The sequence below is a fragment of the Sparus aurata genome, chromosome 20, assembly GCF_900880675.1.
Source record: "Sparus aurata chromosome 20, fSpaAur1.1, whole genome shotgun sequence".
Taxonomy (NCBI): domain Eukaryota; kingdom Metazoa; phylum Chordata; class Actinopteri; order Spariformes; family Sparidae; genus Sparus; species Sparus aurata.
The window spans coordinates 28,100,560-28,123,301 of NC_044206.1; the positions used below are offsets into that span (position 1 = coordinate 28,100,560).

At 45.8% G+C, this 22,742-nt stretch overlaps 3 protein-coding genes across 9 annotated transcripts in view; all 3 read left to right on the forward strand.

The window, feature by feature from the left end:
* Nucleotides 1-636, forward strand: part of LOC115571796 (TBC1 domain family member 12-like) — an 11,869-nt gene extending 11,233 nt beyond the window's left edge. For all 7 annotated transcript variants that reach the window (XM_030401395.1, XM_030401396.1, XM_030401398.1 and 4 more), the window contains one exon: nt 1-636. This exon is cut by the window's left edge and continues 183 nt beyond it. The gene's annotated coding sequence lies outside the window, so the exon portion shown is untranslated.
* Nucleotides 637-909: 273 nt separating this feature from the next.
* Nucleotides 910-15,241, forward strand: noc3l (NOC3-like DNA replication regulator). Its single transcript, XM_030401389.1, has 21 exons — nt 910-1,067; nt 1,996-2,200; nt 2,426-2,549; nt 2,650-2,804; nt 2,892-2,966; nt 3,185-3,315; nt 3,407-3,568; nt 3,842-3,935; nt 4,021-4,196; nt 4,907-5,035; nt 5,899-6,030; nt 6,120-6,200; nt 6,362-6,462; nt 6,543-6,615; nt 6,717-6,780; nt 6,902-6,973; nt 7,325-7,506; nt 7,817-7,945; nt 11,570-11,667; nt 14,868-14,952; nt 15,052-15,241. The coding sequence occupies exons 1-21, from the start codon at nt 1,059-1,061 to the stop codon at nt 15,175-15,177; spliced, it is 2,403 nt and encodes an 800-aa protein (XP_030257249.1). The 5' UTR covers nt 910-1,058; the 3' UTR covers nt 15,178-15,241.
* Nucleotides 15,242-17,987: 2,746 nt separating this feature from the next.
* On the forward strand, nt 17,988-19,822 carry ch25h (cholesterol 25-hydroxylase). Its single transcript, XM_030399416.1, has 2 exons — nt 17,988-18,489; nt 18,661-19,822. Exons 1-2 carry the CDS (start codon nt 18,067-18,069, stop codon nt 18,994-18,996), a joined length of 759 nt encoding a protein of 252 aa, XP_030255276.1. The 5' UTR covers nt 17,988-18,066; the 3' UTR covers nt 18,997-19,822.
* Nucleotides 19,823-22,742: the final 2,920 nt, after the last annotated feature.

The following is a 22,742-nucleotide window of genomic DNA, read 5'->3' on the forward strand; positions in this document are numbered from 1 at the left end:
AACACTAAAACAAAATGAACCAGCTGTCAGCTGCACATGGTTCCAGTTAAAAGAATCTCTTTACGTTACAAACTTTCTTTAAGAAAAGTCATGCGCCTAAACTAGACACCTCGGCTCGCTTGCATAGACAAAGCAAGGATGGATTTTAGATGGAGTTCCTCTGAATGAGCCTGAATGACCCAAGAGCTGAAGGGGCCCTGAAGCCCACGTCGCTGCGTGAAGTCACTACCTCAACAAGTCAAAAAGCAAAAGGCTATGAATCTGAATGAATCTCCAGCTGGCCATCCCCAAAAGGCACCAGAATACAGGAAATCACAACTACCAACTTCAACATTTTTTGGGGGAGGACCCCCAGACCCCCCTCCTTATGCATCTGTGCCCAGAGGGACAGTAGTTCATAATCTGTCACTGTATTAATACAATTCATCATGTAACATTAAAGTGTGACATTTGTGTCAATAAATGTCAAGCACAGGTGACTCCACGGTGGTGGGAGGGGGGCCCCCAAAAGGCTTGGGCCGGCACTGCTGTAATAAATAATAATTCGTATCTGAACCTTGAAGTGACGAGCAGCTGAGATAAACGTCTGTCTACAGGAACACACTGATTTCAATAAAACACAATGATGAGTGAATATTAGTGTTTGTTTCTCTTCATGTCAACTCTTCTCTTGTTACTTACAGAGTTTAGCGTTTTTATTTTGATCTGTATGATTTAATGTGACAGCTGTAATAAGGACACACGGACCAACACACCGTCGTTTCCGGGTTTTTCCTGGTGACACTTTTCTGTAATAAAGACTTTAGAAACCAGTTCTGTGGCTGTTTGCTGTAATTCCACCTCCCGCCGCTGGGGGTCGCTGTGGTGCCACCAGAGGAGGAGTTCTGTTCAGTGTTTCCGGGTCATTGGTGTGAAGCAGCTCCTCCGCGATCAACACGCGTGTGGAAACAAACTGCGGCTCGTCCATCAAAACACACCGACACGTCTGATCACTCACACCGAGGAGAGGTGATCAAACTCGGGTCTGACCTGCGGAGAGAGCCGAGCACTGAGCCGCCATGGGTCCGGTGAGTTGTTAAATGAACGTGTTTCAGAGTGGAGTCTGGTCTGTCAGCAAACTGCCCCAAAGCACGAGCAGCAGCTGGGATTTCTTTACTGTCTTCCACCAGACTCCATAGAGAAATCTGCTAATTTAAGTTGTCCATGTTTACAGGGAAGTATACTCACTGTGTGGAGAGTCGTCTCACGCTTTTCTGCATTACCTGGGTGTATTGGTCAAATCGGCACCAATATAATTAACCAGGAAGATGTTCCTGTGATTTTACATACAGTAAAATAAAGTTAGTGATCTCTGTCTTCTAGCTGCTGGCAGTCAGTCCTCATGCACCCACTGTGTGCTCTTTTAGATTTAATGTCCAGAAACTCAACAGGTGTCAGGTTCCATGTGTGTGTACAATAAAGCTGATTCTGATTCTGATCAGCTGACTCTATAGACCGCTGATCGTTGATCAATGATCACTGTCATTATAAATCATTTAGAAAAACAACATTCTTACTGACAGTTTAGTCTTCATTTCACCTAAAGCTGTGATTTTTTTCTCAGACTGAACGAACTGAGAATGACTTAGTGACTCAGGATCAGTCAGTCTGACTTCATCACTCAGGATCAGTCAGTCTGACTTCATCACTCAGGATCAGTCAGTCTGACTTCATCACTCAGGATCAGTCAGTCTGACTTCATCACTCAGGATCAGTCAGTCTGACTTCATCACTCAGGATCAGTCAGTCTGACTTCATCACTCAGGATCAGTCAGTCTGACTTCATCTGGAGAAACATGCTGATTTTTCATAAATCTAACTCCTCCCTCCTTCTCTCCCTCCTTCCTTCTCTCCCTCCCTCCTTCTCTCCCTCCCTCCTTCTCTCCCTCCTTCCTTCTCTCCCTCCTTCCTTCTCTCCCTCCTTCCTTCTCTCCCTCCTTCCTTCTCTCCCTCCAGCCTCGGTCGAAGAAGCGCCGTCCGACGTTCCGCCGCCTGTTGAAGACGAGCGATGTGAAGCTGGAGAACAAGTTGAAGAACCGTCAGATGAAGCAGCAGAACGTCGCCAAGAAGCAGCGAAAAGAACAGAAGAAGCTGCGTCAGGCGGTGAAAGATGCCGCCATCAGGACGCCCCGCCCACTGGAGACGTACAGGAAGAGACCCGGTGAGAGAGCTGGCTGCTGATTGGTTTGTTCCATTGCAGCCGTCAGCTGCTCGATAATTGATTTTCTCCTCTTCCTGTTTGTCCATGACCAGTGCTGACGTTTGTCCTGAAGCTTCATCCTTGAAAGGCTGATTAATTATCACAATGACTGATCACATTTATTGTAAATGAAGACTCTCCCATGATGCACTGCTCACAGCTGCTTGTGACGACTGTTTCTGACAGAGGAGGAGGAGGACGAGGAGTTTCTGGAGAGTCTGCCCACAGACATGATGGAGGACGAAGACCTGCAGCAGATGACCTCCATGGCTCGACAGGCGTCCTTCATCACCAGAGACCTGTCGTCATGGTAACCCCGACACAAACACCCATGATGTAACAGGACGGTCACCGGTGTTACATGTTGTTGTGACTGAGGTGTGTTTGTTTCATGTGGCGGTGCGTCCCAGCGGGCCGGTGCACAGCGGGAAGAAGAGGAGCTCAGAGGTGGTGCCGAGCTACGAGAAGGTTCCCAGGAAGCTGGCGAGGATGGAGGAGAAGGAAGTCATCCACCTGCTGCCAATCAAAGACAAGACCGGAGTCATCCCACAGAGCATAGAGAGAGGTAGCACACACAGTATTGATCTGCTGATTGATCTGATCAGTTACACGGGGAATGAAAGAGTTAACTTCACCTCTGTCGTGTTTATAGTCATCAAACAGCCGCCGGAGGAGCAAGACGAGGAGGAAGAAGAAGCTGCTAACGAGTCGGAGGAGTTTGAGCATGGTATGAATGACCTTTGACCCTGAAACTTATGATGACTCATCAACAAACGATCAATGTCAACATGATCATATCTTTGAGTCACAGTTTGTTTCTGTGTGTCAACATTTAACAATCACATCGTCAGTTATTCTCCCTGAACATTGATAAATATTAAACTGTTAAATGAACATGAAGAGCAGCCGGACGGACGATGATGTGTCATGTGTCCTCCTGTGCAGAGGGGGAGCCAGAGAGCACTGTAGCGCTGACAGCAGAGCAGAGAGAGAAGCTCAGAGTTCACAAGATCAATGAAAAGAAGCTGCACATCGCAGGTCTGGGATCAGCCATCATCTCTAACCCCTACAGCAACGTAAGACTGGACACTGATTTGTTATTAATTATATCATCTGCTGAGGACACAATTTAACATTGTGTGTGTGTGTGTGTGTGTGTGAGATCAGATAAAGAGAGTGAAGGAGCTGCGTGGGATGCTGATGGAGTCGGACCCGTGTGTGGCGGTGACGGTCAGGAAGCTGGTGATGGTTTCTCTGATGGAGATCTTTAAAGACATCACGCCCAGCTACAGGATACGACCTCTGACCCCTGAAGAGAAGGCCACCAAGGTAACCAGCTGGTGTTTGTGTCTAATCCAGGCTTCAACAGGTTAAATCACATGTATGTAATGTTTTATTTCGTCTTGCTCGTTGATGTAACAGTTGAAACAGTTAGTTGTCTGAAGTCTGATCTGTCCTCCTGCACAACATGTTCTCTGTTTTAATACACATCAGTCTTTAAACTTGACCTATTCAAAGCTTCAGAAATTTGAAATACACAAAAGCACTTGTAGAATCAATTTACAATGTATCTTAGATTTCTTGTGTTTGTTTGTTGTGCAGGTGAAGAAGGAGACTCAGCAGCTCCGAGAGTTTGAAGAAGGTTTGGTCAGTCAGTTTAAATTCTACCTGGAGGACCTGGAGCAGACCGTCAAAGGTACACAGCCACACAGCAACACACACAAACGCACAACACATGACAGCAGAACACACCACCTCAGCATGTTCACCCTCATCTACAGACTGGAAGCAGCAGAAGAAGAAGCGCAGTCAGGCCGTGGGTTTCCAGTCGTACCGCGGCCTCGCTGAAGTCGCCGTTCGCTGCCTGTGTGAGCTGCTGCTCGCTCTGCCTCACTTCAACTTCCACAACAACATCATCGTCATCCTCGTCCCGCTGATGAACGACCACGACAAGAAGGTGAGAGACTGTTCACCTCTGATGATGCTCAGGTCGATCACTGTGATGAGGTGTCTGCGTCTTTTAGTGTCGGGGATGTGTTGTGATGCGTTCAGGTTTCTGTGTGTTTCAGGTGTCGGGGATGTGTTGTGATGCGTTCAGGTTTCTGTGTGTTTCAGGTGTCGGGGATGTGTTGTGATGCGTTCAGGTTTCTGTGTGTTTCAGGTGTCGGGGATGTGTTGTGATGCGTTCAGGTTTCTGTGTGTTTCAGGTGTCGGGGATGTGTTGTGATGCGTTCAGGTTTCTGTATGTTTCAGGTGTCGGGGATGTGTTGTGATGCATTCAGGTTTCTGTGTGTTTCAGGTGTCGGGGATGTGTTGTGATGCGTTCAGGTTTCTGTGTGTTTCAGGTGTCGGGGATGTGTTGTGATGCGTTCAGGTTTCTGTGTGTTTCAGGTGTCGGGGATGTGTTGTGATGCGTTCAGGTTTCTGTGTGTTTCAGGTGTCGGGGATGTGTTGTGATGCGTTCAGGTTTCTGTGTGTTTCAGGTGTCGGGGATGTGTTGTGATGCGTTCAGGTTTCTGTGTGTTTCAGGTGTCGGGGATGTGTTGTGATGCGTTCAGGTTTCTGTGTGTTTCAGGTGTCGGGGATGTGTTGTGATGCGTTCAGGTTTCTGTGTGTTTCAGGTGTCGGGGATGTGTTGTGATGCGTTCAGGTTTCTGTGTGTTTCAGGTGTCGGGGATGTGTTGTGATGCGTTCAGGAAGCTCTTCCAGCAGGACAAAGTGGGCGGGGCTTCGTTAGCCACCGTCAGGGTCATCTCCGGCCTCGTCAAGAGTCTCAACTACAACGTCAGACCAGAGGTAACAAACCAAACACACACAACAGTGATGTCACCAGTCCAGCTGTGATGTCAGACCTCACTTGAACCCCCACAGACTAGGCGAGTTCATCATCACGCAGCACTGTGTTAACCAGCATGCATCATGATTTATGCAGTGCTGCACAGCGCTGCCTAAATCGTGATGCATGCTGGTTAAAATGTGTCCATGATGACGTGGATGGGAGTGGTTTCTGCTCTGCATTCCATGTCAAATGTCACATCTACGCTGACGTATATGACGTGTGTTTCGATGAATTTCCATATCCATAAGCGCCTCTTTTCTACTCAGATATCACAAACTTTCAGATCAGTAGCAGCCGTGTGGCTGCACCTGTGGGACAGTCACCATGAATAAACCTATAAAATCCTTCATGTAACGCAACAACCCTGAAAGATCAGAATCAGAATCCTTCTATTGTCATCGCACGTGTGCAACGACATTTTAGCAGCATCCGGTTATTCACACAACATAAAGTAAGAAGAACAAGTACAAAGTACAAGGCATTAGTGCAATGTAAGTATATTTTAAAAAAGTGAAAAATAAATAGATAATATGTACAGTGTTACGATTATGTGATGATGATGTCGTCAATAAACTGCTGAGTTCTGTCACCTGACTTGTGGTGATGATGGAGAAGTGGTTACCTGCTGTGTCCAGTGTTTCTGTACTATCCACTCTTATTGGCCCTTTCTGTTCCCGTCACGTAGAGTCTGACTTCACAGCAGCGTTTGTGTCACCGCCCCTGCAGTCACCAGCAGATCTCGCTGCTGCAGGAGGTCAGCTGGAGTTCAACTTAAACACGCTTACTGATGCAATGTGCTGTGACTCCTCCCCCTTCTCAGGTGCTGAAGACCCTCATGAGTCTGAGGATAAAGGAGGTGGAGATGAAAAAGGACATAGAGGCCACAGCACCAAAGAAGAAGTTCATGAACAACAAAGAGAAGAAGAAGAACCTGTCAAGGATGCAGAGGAAGGTAAATGTCTCTTTAATAAAACTCACGCACCTCCTTTGTACACCGGGGTTAATGTGTGTGTGTGTGTGTGTGTGTGTGTGTGTGTGCAGTGGAAGAAGGCGGAGGAGAAGTTGGAGAAGGAGCTGCTGGAGGCTGAAGCCTCAGAAAGCAAAGAGAAGAAGATCAAACTGGTCAGTGGAAAGCAGAGACAAATATGACAAGTTTAATCAATATGACAAAAAAAATCTCATCAACTCCTCTTCGTCCTCTTCCTCTTCCTGCTTTTTCTCTTCCTCTTCCTGCTTTTTCTCTTCCTCTTCCTGCTTTTTCTCTTCCTCTTCCTCCTCATCAGCACACAGAGACTCTGAACATCGTCTTCCTCGTCTACTTCAGGATCTTGAAGAAAGCTCAGAAGTCTGTTCTACTTCCTGCTGTTCTGGAGGGACTGGCCAAGTATGACTGACACACACACACACACACACACACACACTCTGTAGTTCTGTGTCACTGACTGTGATGTCACTTCCTGTCAGTTTTGCTCACCTAATCAACCTAGAGTTCTTTGACGACCTGCTCAACGTGCTGCAGAGCCTCATCCAATCAGGAGTGAGTATCCACCTAGAGCCCGCCCCCTTTTAACAAGCTGCTCTTAGTGACTGAAACTGCTTGATTAATTGATTGATTGATTGTCCTGATATGACCTGCAGGATCTGACCAATCGGGAGTGTCTCCACTGCATCCAGACCGTCTTCACCATCCTGTCAGGACAAGGTGTGTGTGTGTGTGTGTGTGTGTGTGTGTGTGTGTGTGTGTGTGTGTGTGTGTGTGTGTGTGTGTGTGTGAGAGTGAGACCTGAATCAATAAAGTTTCTTCTTGTCTTTATTTGTATCAGGTGACGTTCTGAACATCGACCCGCTCAACTTTTACTCTCAGCTCTACAAAATGCTGCCGAGGCTCCATGCAGGTCAGAGACAGTGTCACTGTGATGTCACTGTGATGTCTCTGTGATGTCACTGTGATGTCACTGTACTGAATTTTTTTTTAAATGACTTTAGTTTTAATGTTTAATCTTTGATTTGTCTTTAATTTGAGTTTTCTTTGACATTTTTTATTTTCACTCATCAAGTGTTAAAGTTTAATTTTAATTCTTTGTCACCAAATTAAAATCAACGAGTGTTCTCGACAGGATTTAACTTCACAACAAATACAGGACTAAATGTAAAACTACAAAATGAAACATGATGAAACATGTTGACATGAACCACACACACACACACTCAGGTTACTGACACTTTGAAGCTGTTGTCTCTCTCAGGGGCGCCCAACGATGACATCATCATTGTGCTGCAGTGCCTGGATGCCATGCTGACCCGACGCAAGAAGCAGGTGACCCTGCAGAGGGCGATGGCGTTCGTCAAACGACTGAGCACGCTCAGTCTTCATGTGCTGCCCAACGCCACCGTGGGGATCCTCGCCGCCAGCAGAGCTGCTATGCACGTGAGTGTGTGTGTGTGTGTGTGTGTGTGTGTGTGTGTGTGTGTGTGAGAGAGTCTGAATTATTCTGATAGGCAGAAAACCCTATGCTAACTTAGCCTCATGCTAATGTCACAAACTACAGTTTTCCTTATATGTGGATCAGTTGTTATAATCATTTACAGCCGCTAACTGCAGCTGATTGGTTGACTGGAGCTGACAGAAACTGACCTGCTGTCTGATGGACTGGACCAGAGTGTGACTGATGAAGTGCAATGTGTGTGTGTGTGTGTGTGTGTGTGTGTGTGTGTGTGTGTGTGTGTGTGTGTGTCAGGCCTTCCCAAAGTGTGACTTCCTGTTGGATAACGAGGTTCAGGGTAGCGGCTTCTACCTGCCAGAGCTGGACGAACCTGAACACTGCAACGCCCAGAACACTGCATTGTGGGAGCTACACGCACTCCAGGTACTAAAACACACTCCACAGGGGTAGACAATAAGGGAAATTTGCCACTGGCCCCTCACCATTCTAACCACTGGCCCAGGACAATGTCAGGTATCGATCCCCATAAAAACGAAAGTGAACATATCCCAGCCAATTCCTGCGGTCTAGCCATCAAGGCTGGAACTTTCTACGATACCACTAGTAAATTTCCATGATTCTCGATACTTATTCAATACCACGATTTAAAGTCCGTGTAAAGCAAAATCAGCCATTTTCTTCTAAACACATTAAACAGGTCATAAATGTGTTTACTTAAAACATGTAAAAGCCATTCGACCATGTAGAATTTAATTTTGGAGCTAGGCTCACAAACTGTGTTTCAACATTTCTGTGTTCAGGATTTAATGGCAGCATTACGTAACGTGGCCATATGATTTGCATAAACCCCGCCCTGCTGCGGAAGTGGTATAAATACCTTCAGCGCGTCGGCTTCAGCGGTTCTCCCACTGTCGCTCCAGTCTTGGATAACATTGCTTACAATAGTTTGCAGCTAGCTAACCAGCCAACCAGTCAGCTAACCAGTCATGTCTCCTCCACATCGCTCTGCATCTTTCCTGGATGCCATAGTGTGCAGGGTGACAGCGCTGTTAGCTTATTTAAGTTTCCTACGGAGACAACGTAAGGAAACGGTGCATCGATTTTGTCGAGAGGAGCTAACGTTACTGTGGGTAGATAAACATCACCACCAACACCTCTCTGCAGTGTCCACTTTACCCCTGATAGTTTCAGCAACTGTCACCAGGTAATGTCTGGATTTCTGCAGAGTCCGTTGACGCTGGTCACTGGGCATAATGTGGCTGCCGCCGCCGCTGCGGCAGCCGACCCTCTCCATCCCGCTGACGGCGGGTCCCACCGGCGGTATGTGGAGGTAGTATCAGGGCCGCATTATTGGTGAGCCGTCCCAGTGTGAACGGATAATCCGGAGGCGCGGAGCGAGGGCGTGTCGGTCTGACAGTCTGATAACTGCACAGGTCCTTCACTCAACTAAATACAGAGAAATGTCCCACAAAGCAACGTTACAGGACCGAACAACAGTAACGTAGTAACTGTAACTGTCTTTAGCAACTCATATGAGGAAAACAAATACCACAGCTGTACGTGGAGAAGCGTCTGTCCTGCTGTCTGTCCTCCTGTCTGTCCTCCTGTCCGTCCTCCTGTCTGTCCTCCTGTCTGTCCTCCTGTCCGTCCTCCTGTCCGTCCTCCTGTCTGTCCTCCTGTCCGTCCTCCTGTCTGTCCTCCCGACTCTTCGTCACATTTCTGCTCAGAAAACAGCGTCTGTCACCGGCAAAGACTTTAACTCACCGAGTGTTTGTGATGAAAATAAATCACTGCGACCGCCAGCCCTCCTGACCGAGACTTCAGGGAACTTTCCCCCAGAAAACAGCCTCCGTCCCCGCGACTGACAGAGTCAGACAGCGTCCTGTTTACTGATGGTGATTATGTATAATTATGTAATTTAGCGCGAAAAACTTAACTCCGTCACTTTCCAGGATGTTTGGTGGGTCAGGATCTCAATCACTACACATTATAACAGCATCAGTATGATTATAAACTGTCCGCGGGTTTAGATTGACAAGGGGAACACCTGGGGAACACCTGGGGAGACACCTGGGGAACACCTGGGGAACACCTGGGGAACACCTGGGGAACACCTGGGGAACACCCGGGGAACACCTGGGGAACACCTGGGGAACACCCGGGGAAACACCGACGTGTACCGTCACGCTGTAGCCTGCGTCCTTGTGCAGTACACGGAAGCACCCCCCCCGCGCGGTTATATTACCGCGCAAGATTACTCCTCACTGAAAAAGTGGTCAGATTAGAGTAACGCGTTACCGGCATCACTGCACGGGCTCGGGTCGGCTCGGGTCGGTCAGGCTTTTTTTGGGGGGGACAGATCTAAGCTCTAAGTGTAAGTGTGTGCTTATGTATGTTATAAATATTGTACATTTGGGCAATTAAATGCATTTTGCTGAAGGTGCAAATCCTGAAAGTGATGTTACATCGGGCATCCTGTCATGTAATGTTAGCAAATGTTATTGCATTTCATCATGACATGATTTGGCCTCATTCCCTGAGCAGAGTCCATCTGACAGCACAATGATAATCTACAGGTAATATTTTATGTGCACCAATATAGCTATGACAAGGAGTTATATGTAGACCTGGGGTTTTACGTTTGTGTGTAATGTAAAACATGGACTGTGAGGAACGAGGCTGAGCACTATCAGTGTCTGACTCAGAGTCAGTTTCTGGCTCTGATGGCTCAAACAGGTCGGGCTGGGTCCTCTGATGATGCCGTTAGCTTCCATTGTTACTGTAGGTTACGTCCTTGTACAGAACACGGAGGAGGCTCCTCCCTGTGTGGGCGTGGCTCCAGCGCCTCTAACTGACACGCCCCCAGCGTTTCACAGCAGAGAGAAGTGCTTGTTTTTCTATGATTTTGAGACCTAATTTTATATACATAGCCATTTTTGTAATCTTTCAAATTTGGCTCAGTGGTCAATGACACATGTTTCTGTGGTGTGACAAACTCATAACACAAATTTATTTCCACTTTACACGACTTTAAGAAAAAAAATAATAAAATTCATTTGGCTACTTTATTTAATAAATAAATAAATAAATAACTGTTTCACATCAAACTTGTATTTAAGCTCCACTGTGCTTTAACAATGAAGTAAAAACAGAGTTAAAATGGTCAATATGCCTCAACACAAACGGAAAGTCATGTAGTCATTACTTTTATCTTCCAGTAGTTCAATGATAGAACTGTTGTTCTCATTCATTCACTTTCAGGCTGCTTCTACAGACTGATGCATATACAACTCATTGTTTCATGTTTCAGCTCTATTTTGTGTTTACACACGTTTGTGTAACCATGGATGTATTATGGTCTAAACGCACCACCGCTGTGGCGCACACCGAGCAGCTGGAGCGGCTCGACGATCGGCCGCGTTCACATAAACGGACCGCGAGCTCGACTGTAGCCGCACCGAGACCCAGCGCGTGCTCGGGCCCGCGTGTAACGTCCGCATCGGTCCCAACAGGACTCGACACGACGCGTGCTGAGGGCAAAGTTTCACGGTGCCGAAAAAAGGTTCTTATCGGTTCTAGTGACAACCTTCAATCAGCAGCAGTGAGCGAGCAGCTGTGCACACTGCAGGTGCTTGCAGGTGGTGTGCTGACGTCCCAGGCACAGCTCGCTGCGCACAGGAAGCAGATGTCTCCGTCTTTGATCGGTCGGGATCACTATTAGCGGTAATTAGCTACCCAGACGATTTCACAGAAATCATTTCAAACCACAGGGAATTAACGTGAAATTAGATTTCTTACATTTTTTGCTTTTTATCTTTTTAATCTTTTTTTAAAAATCTTTTTTCTCCCAGCACTGGCCCGGTGAGCGTTCTGGTGGCCCTTGACAGTTTTAAAAGTACATCCGGGCCATTTATATTGTCGACCCCTGCTCCAGGTACTAATACACACTGGAGGTACATACAGACTAATAATAAACTGTTACATCGTGTGTGTGTGTGTGTGTGTGTGTGTTTGTGTGTGTGTGTGTGTGTGTGTGTGTACTTACAGCGACACTTCCACCCGGTGGTGCGGCGGCTGGCGGTCCATGTGTGTCAGGGAGCTCCCAGTGAAGGATCAGCAGCGCTCAGTGTGGATCTGAGCCGCAGGTACGAACACCTGGACACCTTAAAGGGATAGTTGGTGTTTTTTGAAGTGGGGTCAGATAAAGTACATATCTATAGTCAACCTGTTCTCTACCGTAATGACCGATCAGCGCAGCCTCAGTTTGGAGAAGCAGAGAGCCGCTGCAGCCCAAAAGTGAAATTTAACCACCTAAAACAAGGCTCGCCTAAAAAAATCTATATCAGTTCAAGTGTACGTTGTATAGAGAGAATTCACAGCGCTTCACATCGCCGTCAGACCGGCCTTTCTTTTGGCACTACATTTTCTCAACCGTAGAACCTCCGTATCCCTCCGCATTAGCGTCTGGGCTGGAGCGGCTCTCTGCTTCTCCAAACTGAGGCTGCGCTGATCGCTGATTACGGTGGGAAACAGATCGACTATAGATATGTACCGTAATGACCCGAATGTAGGACCAGGTTTTTTTCGATGAAAATTATGTGAAAAAGTGGGGTCGTCTTATAATCGGGGTCTAACCGTTGACACATGCTGATAGTTGTCTGGGTCGCTACACGACCACAACAGCAGAGGGCGCCATCTTATTGTAGAGACGTCACTGACACTGTGGCTGCGGTTATCTGTCAATCACAGCGGAGAAGAAGTGACAGGAGATGAAAAATGGAGAGACGCGGTGATTTTACGGAGCAAAGCCCAAGTAGTGGATCAAAAGTGTGGCAAGTTCACAGACAGCTGAGGCGGAGCTATGATGCTAATTTTAAGATAATGGTGATAAATGCAGCGGAGGCGCCAAACAACTGTCAGCCAGCCAAGAAATATGGAGTTACGGAGTGTAACGTCCGAAGATGGCGGGTCCAAAAAGATCGTCTGAAAACGCTAACAGTTAGAGAAACGCTTATCGTGGTCCTCTAACTCAGTGGTTCCCAACCTTTTTTCCTTGAAGCCCCCCTCGCCCTGTGTCCAAGACAGGCCAGGCCCCCCCAACCCCAACCCGCATACACTCAAAGAATAAAGTGGTTAATTACAAACTTTTATTTGCAAAAATACACAACAGCTATATTCTCCTAGTTTTACAATGTATATAGATACATTTCTTCCTTTTTGTGTCTTTTTGTGTCATCAGGTGTATCACACACAAACACACACACACACACACACGACCACAATAGGCCTACCACAGAGCAGAATAGATCTACCAGAGAGCAGAATAGATCTACCACAGAGCAGAACAGATCTACCACAGAGCAGAATAGATCTACCAGAGAGCAGAATAGATCTACCACAGAGCAGAACAGATCTACCACAGAGCAGAATAGATCTACCAGAGAGCAGAATAGATCTACCACAGAGCAGAATAGATCTACCAGAGAGCAGAATAGATCTACCAGAGAGCAGAACAGATCTACCACAGAGCAGAATAGATCTACCACAGAGCAGAACAGATCTACCACAGAGCAGAATAGATCTACCAGAGAGCAGAATAGATCTACCACAGAGCAGAACAGATCTACCACAGAGCAGAATAGATCTACCAGAGAGCAGAATAGATCTACCACAGAGCAGAATAGATCTACCAGAGAGCAGAATAGATCTACCAGAGAGCAGAATAGATCTACCACAGAGCAGAATAGATCTACCAGAGAGCAGAATAGATCTACCACAGAGCAGAATAGATCTACCAGAGAGCAGAATAGATCTACCAGAGAGCAGAATAGATCTACCACAGAGCAGAATAGATCTACCACAGAGCAGAATAGATCTACCAGAGAGCAGAATAGATCTACCACAGAGCAGAATAGATCTACCAGAGAGCAGAATAGATCTACCAGAGAGCAGAATAGATCTACCAGAGTGCAGAATAGATCTACCACAGAGCAGAATAGATCTACCAGAGAGCAGAATAGATCTACCAGAGAGCAGAATAGATCTACCAGAGTGCAGAATAGATCTACCAGAGAGCAGAATAGATCTACCACAGAGCAGAATAGATCTACCACAGAGCAGAATAGATCTACCAGAGAGCAGAATAGATCTACCACAGAGCAGAATAGATCTACCAGACAGCAGAATAGATCTACCTCATAGGGGTGTTGGTAATAAATAGCTTGATGAATTTAAATGTGGACCAAGAAATATGTTTCAATTTGGATTATAGAGAGTTTTGACTGGGTGTGTTACTGGGATTTTATGCAGTCCAGGGTATAATTGGCCATTTTGACTATTTTTGATTTTACCATTATATTTCACCTTAGAAACTATTTACCTTGCCTTGTTTGGTGTCATCATTTTCAGCACAACTTCACATGTGTGACTGTACAGTTATTTTTTCATTTTGACACACATCTCTCAACTCTCTCACCGTCACTGTCGGTCCCTCCACAACTTCCTCCTGTCCCCCAGCAACCAAATCACGTGTCTTGCCATGTCATTTTGTGATTGGCTGGTGTGGTGCCTTTTTCCACCAATAAGAACGTGTTTTTTCGCTCGCAAACTTTTCCTGCTTGCCGACACTTTCGTGAGAGAAGTCCATGTTGACCGTCTCTTCCTGCACCAAACGCGCAGCAAACGTGACGTTAATGTTAATGAAAAAGCGTGCCGTACATTATTTATCATAAGTCCATAAGTTTTACTTGGCCTATCAACACAATTTAAAAACTGGTACACAGCTTGAAGGCTGCTCCAACACATAAGTCGGACCGGGACGTACTGAGGCTCCGTCTTGCTGCTACGTCATCTTAAATAGGTCACGTGATTTTGACGTACCGGCGCGTCATTCGACCTCAGAGGGTTGCACAAATATAACTTTAACCTCACAACAGACAAAGTTGTGCGCCCCCCCTGTGATCTCTGGCGCCCCCTTAGGGGGGGCGCGCCCCCAGGTTGGGAACCACTGCTCTAAGCGTCCGCTTAAGAGATTGACAGGAGGGTATGTGAGTTTGTTATTGAGAAACAAATTTTGGTTATCAGAGTCTTTTTCTGAAGATTAGTCTTGAAAAGAGAGTCTTATAATCAGGGTCGTCTTATAATCAGGGTCGTCTTATAATCAGGGTCGTCCTATATCGGGTCAGTACGGTATTTTATATGACCCCACTTCAAAAAACACCAACTAACCTTTAAAGGAGCAGTGCACATATTCCACTTTATCTGGAACCCTAATGTTCATGATGAAGGACACTTTGTGTGTGTGTGTGTGTGTGTGTGTGTGTGTGTGTGTGCACCTCCTGTCCAGGTCTCCAGTTGAGCTGTTTAATGCCTACAGTGTTAAAGACATGACCTTTAACCCCCCTGTAGCTCCGCCCGGCTCCAAGAAGAAGGTACGTAAATCAAACGCAGGGTTTCTGTTCATGTTTCATCTCATGTTATAAATCAGTGTGGCTCATCGATTATTGATTGATCAGGTTTTTGTGTTTCAGGATCGTTTTGGGACCGGAGTGAAGCTGCTGGACGACGAGCTGCAGAGACGAGCTGAGAGCGTCCTGACCGTCACCGAGGAGACGGAGCTGGACTTTAACACAACACACACACACACAGATCACTGACACACACACACACACACACACACAGATCACTGACACACACACACACACACACACACACAGATCACTGACACACACACACACACACACACAGATCACTGACACACACACACACTGACACACACACAGATCACTGACACACACACACACACACACACACAGATCACTGACACACACACACAGATCACTGACACACACACACACACACACACACACACACACACACACACACACACACAGATCACTGACACACACACACACAGATCACTGACACACACACACACACACACACACACACACAGATCACTGACACACACACACACACACACAGATCACTGACACACACACACACACACACACACACACACACAACACACACACACACAGATCACTGACACACACACACACACACACACACACACACACACACACTGTCTGAAGATATACAGATAAAAAAATCAATGACAGGAAGACCGGTTTTGCCTTCAAAATAAAAGCCAAAATGTAGGGTGGTTTGAATGTCACAGAAATAATCAGATTACTTTGTTTTGATATTTCTTCATATGTTGAAAAGTTGATGTTGTTCTTCAAAGAGAATTAAAGTGTTTTATAAGAGAAGAATAGTATTATTTATTAAACATTTGTGTTTTTTAGATAATCTGAAGAAAAAAGTAGATATTGAGTCAAAAAATTCCCAACAGAGTCAAAGAAAAGATCTCGTGTTGAAATATTACTTTGGAAAAAGTGAAAGTCACCGTTACAGTATCTGATATCAAATGTAGTCAAGTTCAAAAGTAAAAGTACAGAAAGATATTGAAAGTATTTACTGTGAGTTGATCGATTATCAGATCTCGCAGTGAAAGTGGAGTGGTGTTCTGTGAAGAACAGAAGTCGGAGAGAAGTCGCTCTGCTGTCGTCACTGAGCATCCTGATGAAGAACAGCGGCTGGTTCTCTCAGGTTCTCCTCAGAGCCTCCTGTTCTGACGCGTCACATGCAGTGGCTGATGATCGAAAACACAGTTGTTACCATGTGCAGCGTAATGACTTCACGACAGCAGCTGAGGCTCCTGGGTAATGTAGTAATGAGATTCAGACCTGATGCTCACCATGACACTCTGCTTCTATTCAACGTCTGGAATCGATGACACACACATGCTGTGTCTCAGTTCAGGTCTGCATCTGAAGGCCAATTGTGTCACAACGCTGCGCGAAGTCTGTCCCAGTCTGAAGGCTCCTCCAGATGCTCCTTTACCCTTTTTTTGGAGGATGCACCGCTACAATCCTTCGTGGCCTCACATATCCCAAGATTCTTTGTGCGCCCGAAAAGGAAGAAAGACAAAACAAAAATGGCGACATCACGTGGCGTAGATCGTCACTTTCGCGGGCCTGGCGGCAGAAATCGTGATGTAAGGGTAAAACATCTGGTGACGCAACCAGGAAATGCTCCAAAGGCTAGACCGTCACATTTAACAACAGCTGACGAGGTTAACAAGGTCTCTCTGAAGGACTCGCCTTCAAAGACCACAAAGACCGAGTCCTTCAGAGGACGCAGACCCTGAACTGAGACACAGCGACTGTTGAGAGAAAACATCAGATCAGCCCAGATACAAAACTATCTCACGCTACAGTCCTGACGTAACAGTGATGTCACAGCGATGTCACAGTGTAATGTAACAATGACAGTTCTCTATAATCCACACAGTAACTGTGATATTCAGTCTGAGTTTAAGCAGAATAATGAAGGTTGAATAACGACACAAAGCTGGACTGGGTTCAGTTTCCCTGCTCGCTCTCCTCAGGCAGCAGACACCTCCGGTGCAGTGAGGTTCCTCACCGTCACACAGATGGAAAAACTGACAACTGCTTTCATCCATCTTTGATAAATGCTGTTCCCTGCTGGAACAACTCCTCTGCCCTGCCAGACAAACAGATGATGAAGATGATGATGAATAAATTGAAACTAAAGGATTATCGAACAGTGAGCGGTGACAGGAGAACACATTCAGAACCAACACAAACTACAAAGTCAATGAAAGGACAGGGTGATAATCAGTGATGGTGGCTGCTTGCAGACACTCAGAGACGAATGATAACTCATCTATTCTTTCAGAGAAAGTGAGGGAGGAAGTCTGACTACCTGGTAAGTCACGAAAATATGTCTCAGCACAGCTCTGATCCATCTGAACTCCAACCAGGGAACAAACAGTTTAAAAGTAGTCTGCTTGTGGTCTGGCCGACGCACCTGAGGCAGATACACGGGACATCACCATGTTGTAGCTTCAGGTTCTGATCCGTTTATTGATTCAGATCACAGAGAAATCTCTTTGTTCTGACGTGGTGAGACGGTCCATTCAGTCTAGAGTTTAGATTCTCTGCCCGAGCCCGAGCCTGCCCGGGTCCATATCTCCCACAACTATCCAGCAGGGGTCAGCACTTGACCACAGAGTGAGTGAGTGTGTGTGTGTGTGTGTGTGTGTGTGTGTGAGAGACTGTTTCTTCTCTCTGGTGGTTGAACAGTTTCACACTGGTGTCTGATCATCAGTGTTTGTCTCGACACGAGTCCAACCGTCAGACAGGAAGTGTTGAACCGAGAGGAGCTCAGGTGTGCTCAGGTGAGCTCTGACAGACTGTTGAGGTGAGGCTGGTGTTCACGTTTTCCTCTGAGCAGCAGAGTGTTTAACTCTCTGTTCTCAGCAGTCACGTGGCACTCAGACTGTGTCTGAACTCGTCGCTCAGTTAGTTTCTGTGGTGACGCGGACTTCAGAGCAGGAAGAGCTCCTTAAAAGGCTGTGAGGTGGGCGGAGCTGAGCCGATATAAAGCAGCTGTGGTGATGAAACGGAGCTCACACTCAGAGCCCTGACACACAGCGACCTGGTCCATCTGATGGCACGATGCTGCTGCAGCCTCTCTGGACCTTCCTACGGGGACAATCCCCCGTCCTGCACTCGCCTGTGTTCCCCGTCGTCTTCTCTCTGTCCGTCTACCTGTCCTTCTGCCTGCCCTTCGTGCTGCTGGACCTGCTGTCCTCCAGGTGGGCCCTGGTGCGCAGGTACAAGCTGCAGCCTCAGAGCTCTATCAGCTGGGCCTCCATGTGGAGCTGCGTGGCTCTGACGCTATACAACCACCTGGTCTTCATCTTCCCATTGACGCTAATGCACTGGTACATGAAGCGGCTCCACCTGCCGGAGGAGGCCCCGCCCCTGCCTCACCTGCTGGCTCAGGTGTTGGTCTGCCTGCTGCTCTTCGACTTCCAGAGCTTCATCTGGCACCTGCTTCACCACAGAGTGTCCTGGCTCTACCGCTACTTCCACAGGGTGAGTGACCTTCTGTTCAGTCTGACGGCGTGAGGAGACAGCGAGCTGTGTCCACCGTCACGAGCCTCATGAAGAACAATTTAAATATAAAAATATTCATTCTTATTCTCGTTTCTAAGAAGCTCAGTCATGTTGTTGCTCCACCTCATGCTTCGTCTTTTCCTCCACCAGGTGCACCATACCTACACCTCCACCTCGGCCCTCACCACAGAGTACTCTGGGGTCTGGGAGACTCTCAGTCTTGGTTTCTTTGCAGCCGCCAACCCCGTCCTGCTGGGCTGCCACCCGCTCACTGAGCTCGCCTTCTTCCTGCTCAACATCTACCTGTCGGTGGAGGACCACTGCGGCTATGACCTGCCCTGGGCCACCCATCGCCTGGTGCCATTTGGCCTGTACGGCGGGGCCCGCCACCACAGCCTCCACCACCTCAAGTCCAAGTACAACTACGCCCCCTACTTCACACACTGGGACTGGCTGGCCGGGACACTGTGCAGGCAGCATGACTGAACAACTCACTGTCAGAACGTTTCTGACAGAAACAAGTTTCTGACCCTAACCCTGAACCAGTTGAAGTGTTTGAACCCATCAGAAGCTTTCTGAACTGAATGAGTCTGTGTGAACTCCTCCAGAGGTTTGTGAGCTGGTCTGAAACCTCAGAGACCTCCTCAGCTTGTCTTTTACATGAAAAGGCCCGGGGAACAACATCTACATATTTGTTTATATATTTATAAATACTATGTATTTATTTAATCATGCATTTATTTATGAATTTGAGCGGGACTGATTAATGAAGGCTGCATGACTGAAATCTGTTCACACTGCAAACAGTTTAGAAACGTAACTGTTTATTAACGAGCACATGAAGACGATGTTTAACACAAAGAGAAAACTGGAGGAGTTGAAGTTTAATGTTGTTCATTAATATCATCATTAATGAAGTTCATGTGCAGCTGAGCTCGTTAAGACGACATGATGAAGACAAAAGATTAACGATGATCGTTGAGGCATCAGAACAGTGTTCATATTGAACATCAGACAGAATGTTGACCAACACGGTTTTTATTTAAATGTGAACTTTAAATAATTAAAGACGGACCAGAGGAAGTGAGCTGACTGAGCTGAGTGATGGACTGAAGCTAACGAGTGTACAGAGTGTAAGTTAACGAGTGTTAGTTAACGAGTGTTAGTTAACGAGTGTAAATGAGGAGGTTGATGAAAGTTTGTTGAGGAGAGGGTTAGGGAAAGAAAGAAAAAGTTTTATGTAAAATGTCAGTGAACATGGAAAAACAGTATTATTACCAGCGAGAATAAATTTTTTGACCAAAACTAAAAATGTTTGTTTCTCATTCTGTGTATGATTCTTTACTGGTTCTGCCGGTTATTTACTGGTTCTGCTACTTCTTTTTCCAGTTCTGCTGGTGTAAGTGTGACTTCAGTTTGTCCTGTTCAACTGAATAATCATCAAAACTTTTTATGAAACCTGTTTAGGGCGGCTGTGGCTCAGTGGGTAGAGTGGGACGTCTAGTGATCGGAAGGTCACCAGTTTGAATCCCGCTCCACCCCTAGCTGCATGTCAAAGTGTCCTTGAGCAAGAAACTGAGCCCCAAATTGCTCCTGATGAGCAGTTGCACCTTGCATGGCAGCCTCCGTCATCAGTGTATGAATGAGTGAATGTGGCATGTATTGTAAAGCACTTTGAGCTGACTGGAAAAAATGCAGACCATTTAAAATGTGTTAAAGAAGAACAAACATGTTGGGTTGATACATATTTAAGACTCTTCAGATGTGGACTTTCACTCAGCGGAGGCAAATATTGTACTTTAGACTGAACTACATTGATTTGATGACTTTAGTTACTAGTTTATTTACAGATTAAACGCCATTAGTGTTTTTTTACTCTAGCTGACTGATACTTTTGATACTTTTGATACTTTATTACATTTACTAACAGACACTAATAACAACCTGTACTGCAAGACTTTCAGTTTTAGCTAAGTAATATTTTAATACAATATCTTTACTTTTACTTGAGTATGACAGTACTTTACATTGACCCACTCATACTAAAGTACTTGAGGTATTTGTGACATCACAGTCACCAGAACAACACCTGGTTCATGTGTTTGAACAAGTCGAACAGTGAAAGTCAGATTTCATCATCACACTGAAGGGTTTCACCACAACTGTGTGTGTGTGTGTGTGTGCGTGCGTGTGTGTGTGTGTGTGTGTGTGTGTCTCTGATCTCTGATTGTTAGGAAGAAAAACTCACTCAAATAAAAACTGTGTCACTTTGCATGAAATATAAAAGACAGTTGTTAAAGTGAAACTCTCACCAAAATGCAACCGAGGCTTTATTTGTGAATGTTTATGAGTCAAACCTTTGTGTAAAAGCATAATTACAACGAAAGAGGCACCTTAAGATTTACCGTAGTTTTGTTTTCAGGTCAAACTCATTTTCAATGGGAGTGCTACGGGCACTTTTATGATAGCATCAAAATCTCTCTGTTTAAAACAGTAAGAAGTCTCGACACAACATGAAACTTTGCTCGTAGTGTCACCAGGGTCTCTACACATGAACACGAGCATTGAGAACATTGTTTGTGTACACAGAGTTTACTAAAAAGAAGGTCTTTGAACGACTCACGTTAGCAGTAGCTTGTTCCGCTCGCCGCTGTTGTTGTTGTTGTTGTGGTTGTTGTTGTTGTGATTGTTGTCGTGATTGTTGTGGTTGTTGTTGTGATTGTTGTTGTTGTGGTTGTTGTCGTGTGGTTGTGGTTGTTGTTGTTGTGGTTGTTGTTGTTGTGGTTTTTGTGGTTGTTGTTGTTGTTGTGGTTGTTGTTGTGATTGTTGTTGTTGTGGTTGTTGTCGTGTTGTTGTGGTTGTTGTTGTGATTGTTGTTGTTGTGGTTGTTGTCGTGTGGTTGTGGTTGTTGTTGTTGTGGTTTTTGTTGTGGTTTTTGTGGTTGTTGTGGCAGTTGTTGTTGTTGTTGTGGTTTTTGTTGTGGTTTTTGTGGTTGTTGTTGTGATTGTTGTTGTTGTGGTTGTTGTCGTGATTGTTGTGGTTGTTGTTGTTGTGGTTTTTGTGGTTGTTGTTGTTGTTGTGGTTGTTGTTGTGATTGTTGTTGTTGTGGTTGTTGTCGTGTTGTTGTGGTTGTTGTTGTGATTGTTGTTGTTGTGGTTGTTGTCGTGTGGTTGTGGTTGTTGTTGTTGTGGTTTTTGTTGTGGTTTTTGTGGTTGTTGTGGCAGTTGTTGTTGTTGTTGTGGTTTTTGTTGTGGTTTTTGTGGTTGTTGTTGTGGCATTTGTTGTTGTTGATGTAGTTTTTGTGGTTGTTGTTGTGGTTGTGGTTGTTGTTGTTGTTGTGGTTGTGGTTGTTGTGTTGTGGTTGTTGTTGTTGTGGTTGTTGCCATGTACTTCATGTACTTGTACTGCAGTACAACAACATGATGACAGACATTTCTTTCAACCTTTAAGTAATAGATTAGTAATAGATTACAGGTTGGAGTGAGTAACAGTCCATCGCAGCAGCCTCAGTGACTCGTGAGTCACACAGGACATGTGGGGGAATCACATTCTGAGGATGTTTGGAGGGAGAAATTCCTAATAAAAAGGGAAATTCGCCAGAATAAAGGCACCAATCAGTAAGCTGAACAAAGCATAAAAATAGTTTGAGGAGATCACAGCAGAAACTCCAGAGGAAGGAAGTGAGTCAGGCTGCAGAAGAGGTCACTCACTTGAATGAAGTCCAACATCAGCTTCATAACGAGCCAATAAAACGAGGAAACTATAAAACCCTCAGGGGAGGAAGCACAAAGATCCCGTCTCCTCACGCAGTAGGAAACTGACATCAGGCTCGATCATGTAATGTCTCTCCAGTCAGCTCTTAGATCTCAGGCCCATCAAATAATGTTCAGATTATAAAGTTAGAAGAGAAACATTAGAAAAAGATCAACTCAAACACAAATGTGGTTTTATTTTTATTTTCGTAACCAAAAACAGCAAAAAAACATTTCTGTGTGTTCTATGTGTTGACTTGTTTCATCATTTTAATTTGAAGGATCAGTTTGGTCTCATATTCTGTTCATGTCCAAACCAGCTAAATGTTGGTCCGTCTCTTAATACCACCTGGTTTCCTTTCTGAGGACCATTGGTTCCTACTGTAGATGTAAATCTGTAGAAACACCTCAGAACTGTTCTCACATCACACCACACTTTCTAACGAGCATGAGTTCCTGTAACCCCCCAGGACGACTCAG

Bases quoted from the DNA above. Each gene is read 5' to 3' on its own strand.
- ch25h (XM_030399416.1), top strand. From the start codon at position 18,067: ATGCTGCTGCAGCCTCTCTGGACCTTCCTACGGGGACAATCCCCCGTC. The intron at 18,490-18,660 runs GTGAGTGACCTT...TTCCTCCACCAG, and splicing joins TCTACCGCTACTTCCACAGG to GTGCACCATACCTACACCTC.
- noc3l (XM_030401389.1), top strand. The intron at 2,550-2,649 runs GTAACCCCGACA...GGTGCGTCCCAG, and splicing joins ACCAGAGACCTGTCGTCATG to CGGGCCGGTGCACAGCGGGA. The intron at 6,616-6,716 runs GTGAGTATCCAC...TATGACCTGCAG, and splicing joins AGAGCCTCATCCAATCAGGA to GATCTGACCAATCGGGAGTG.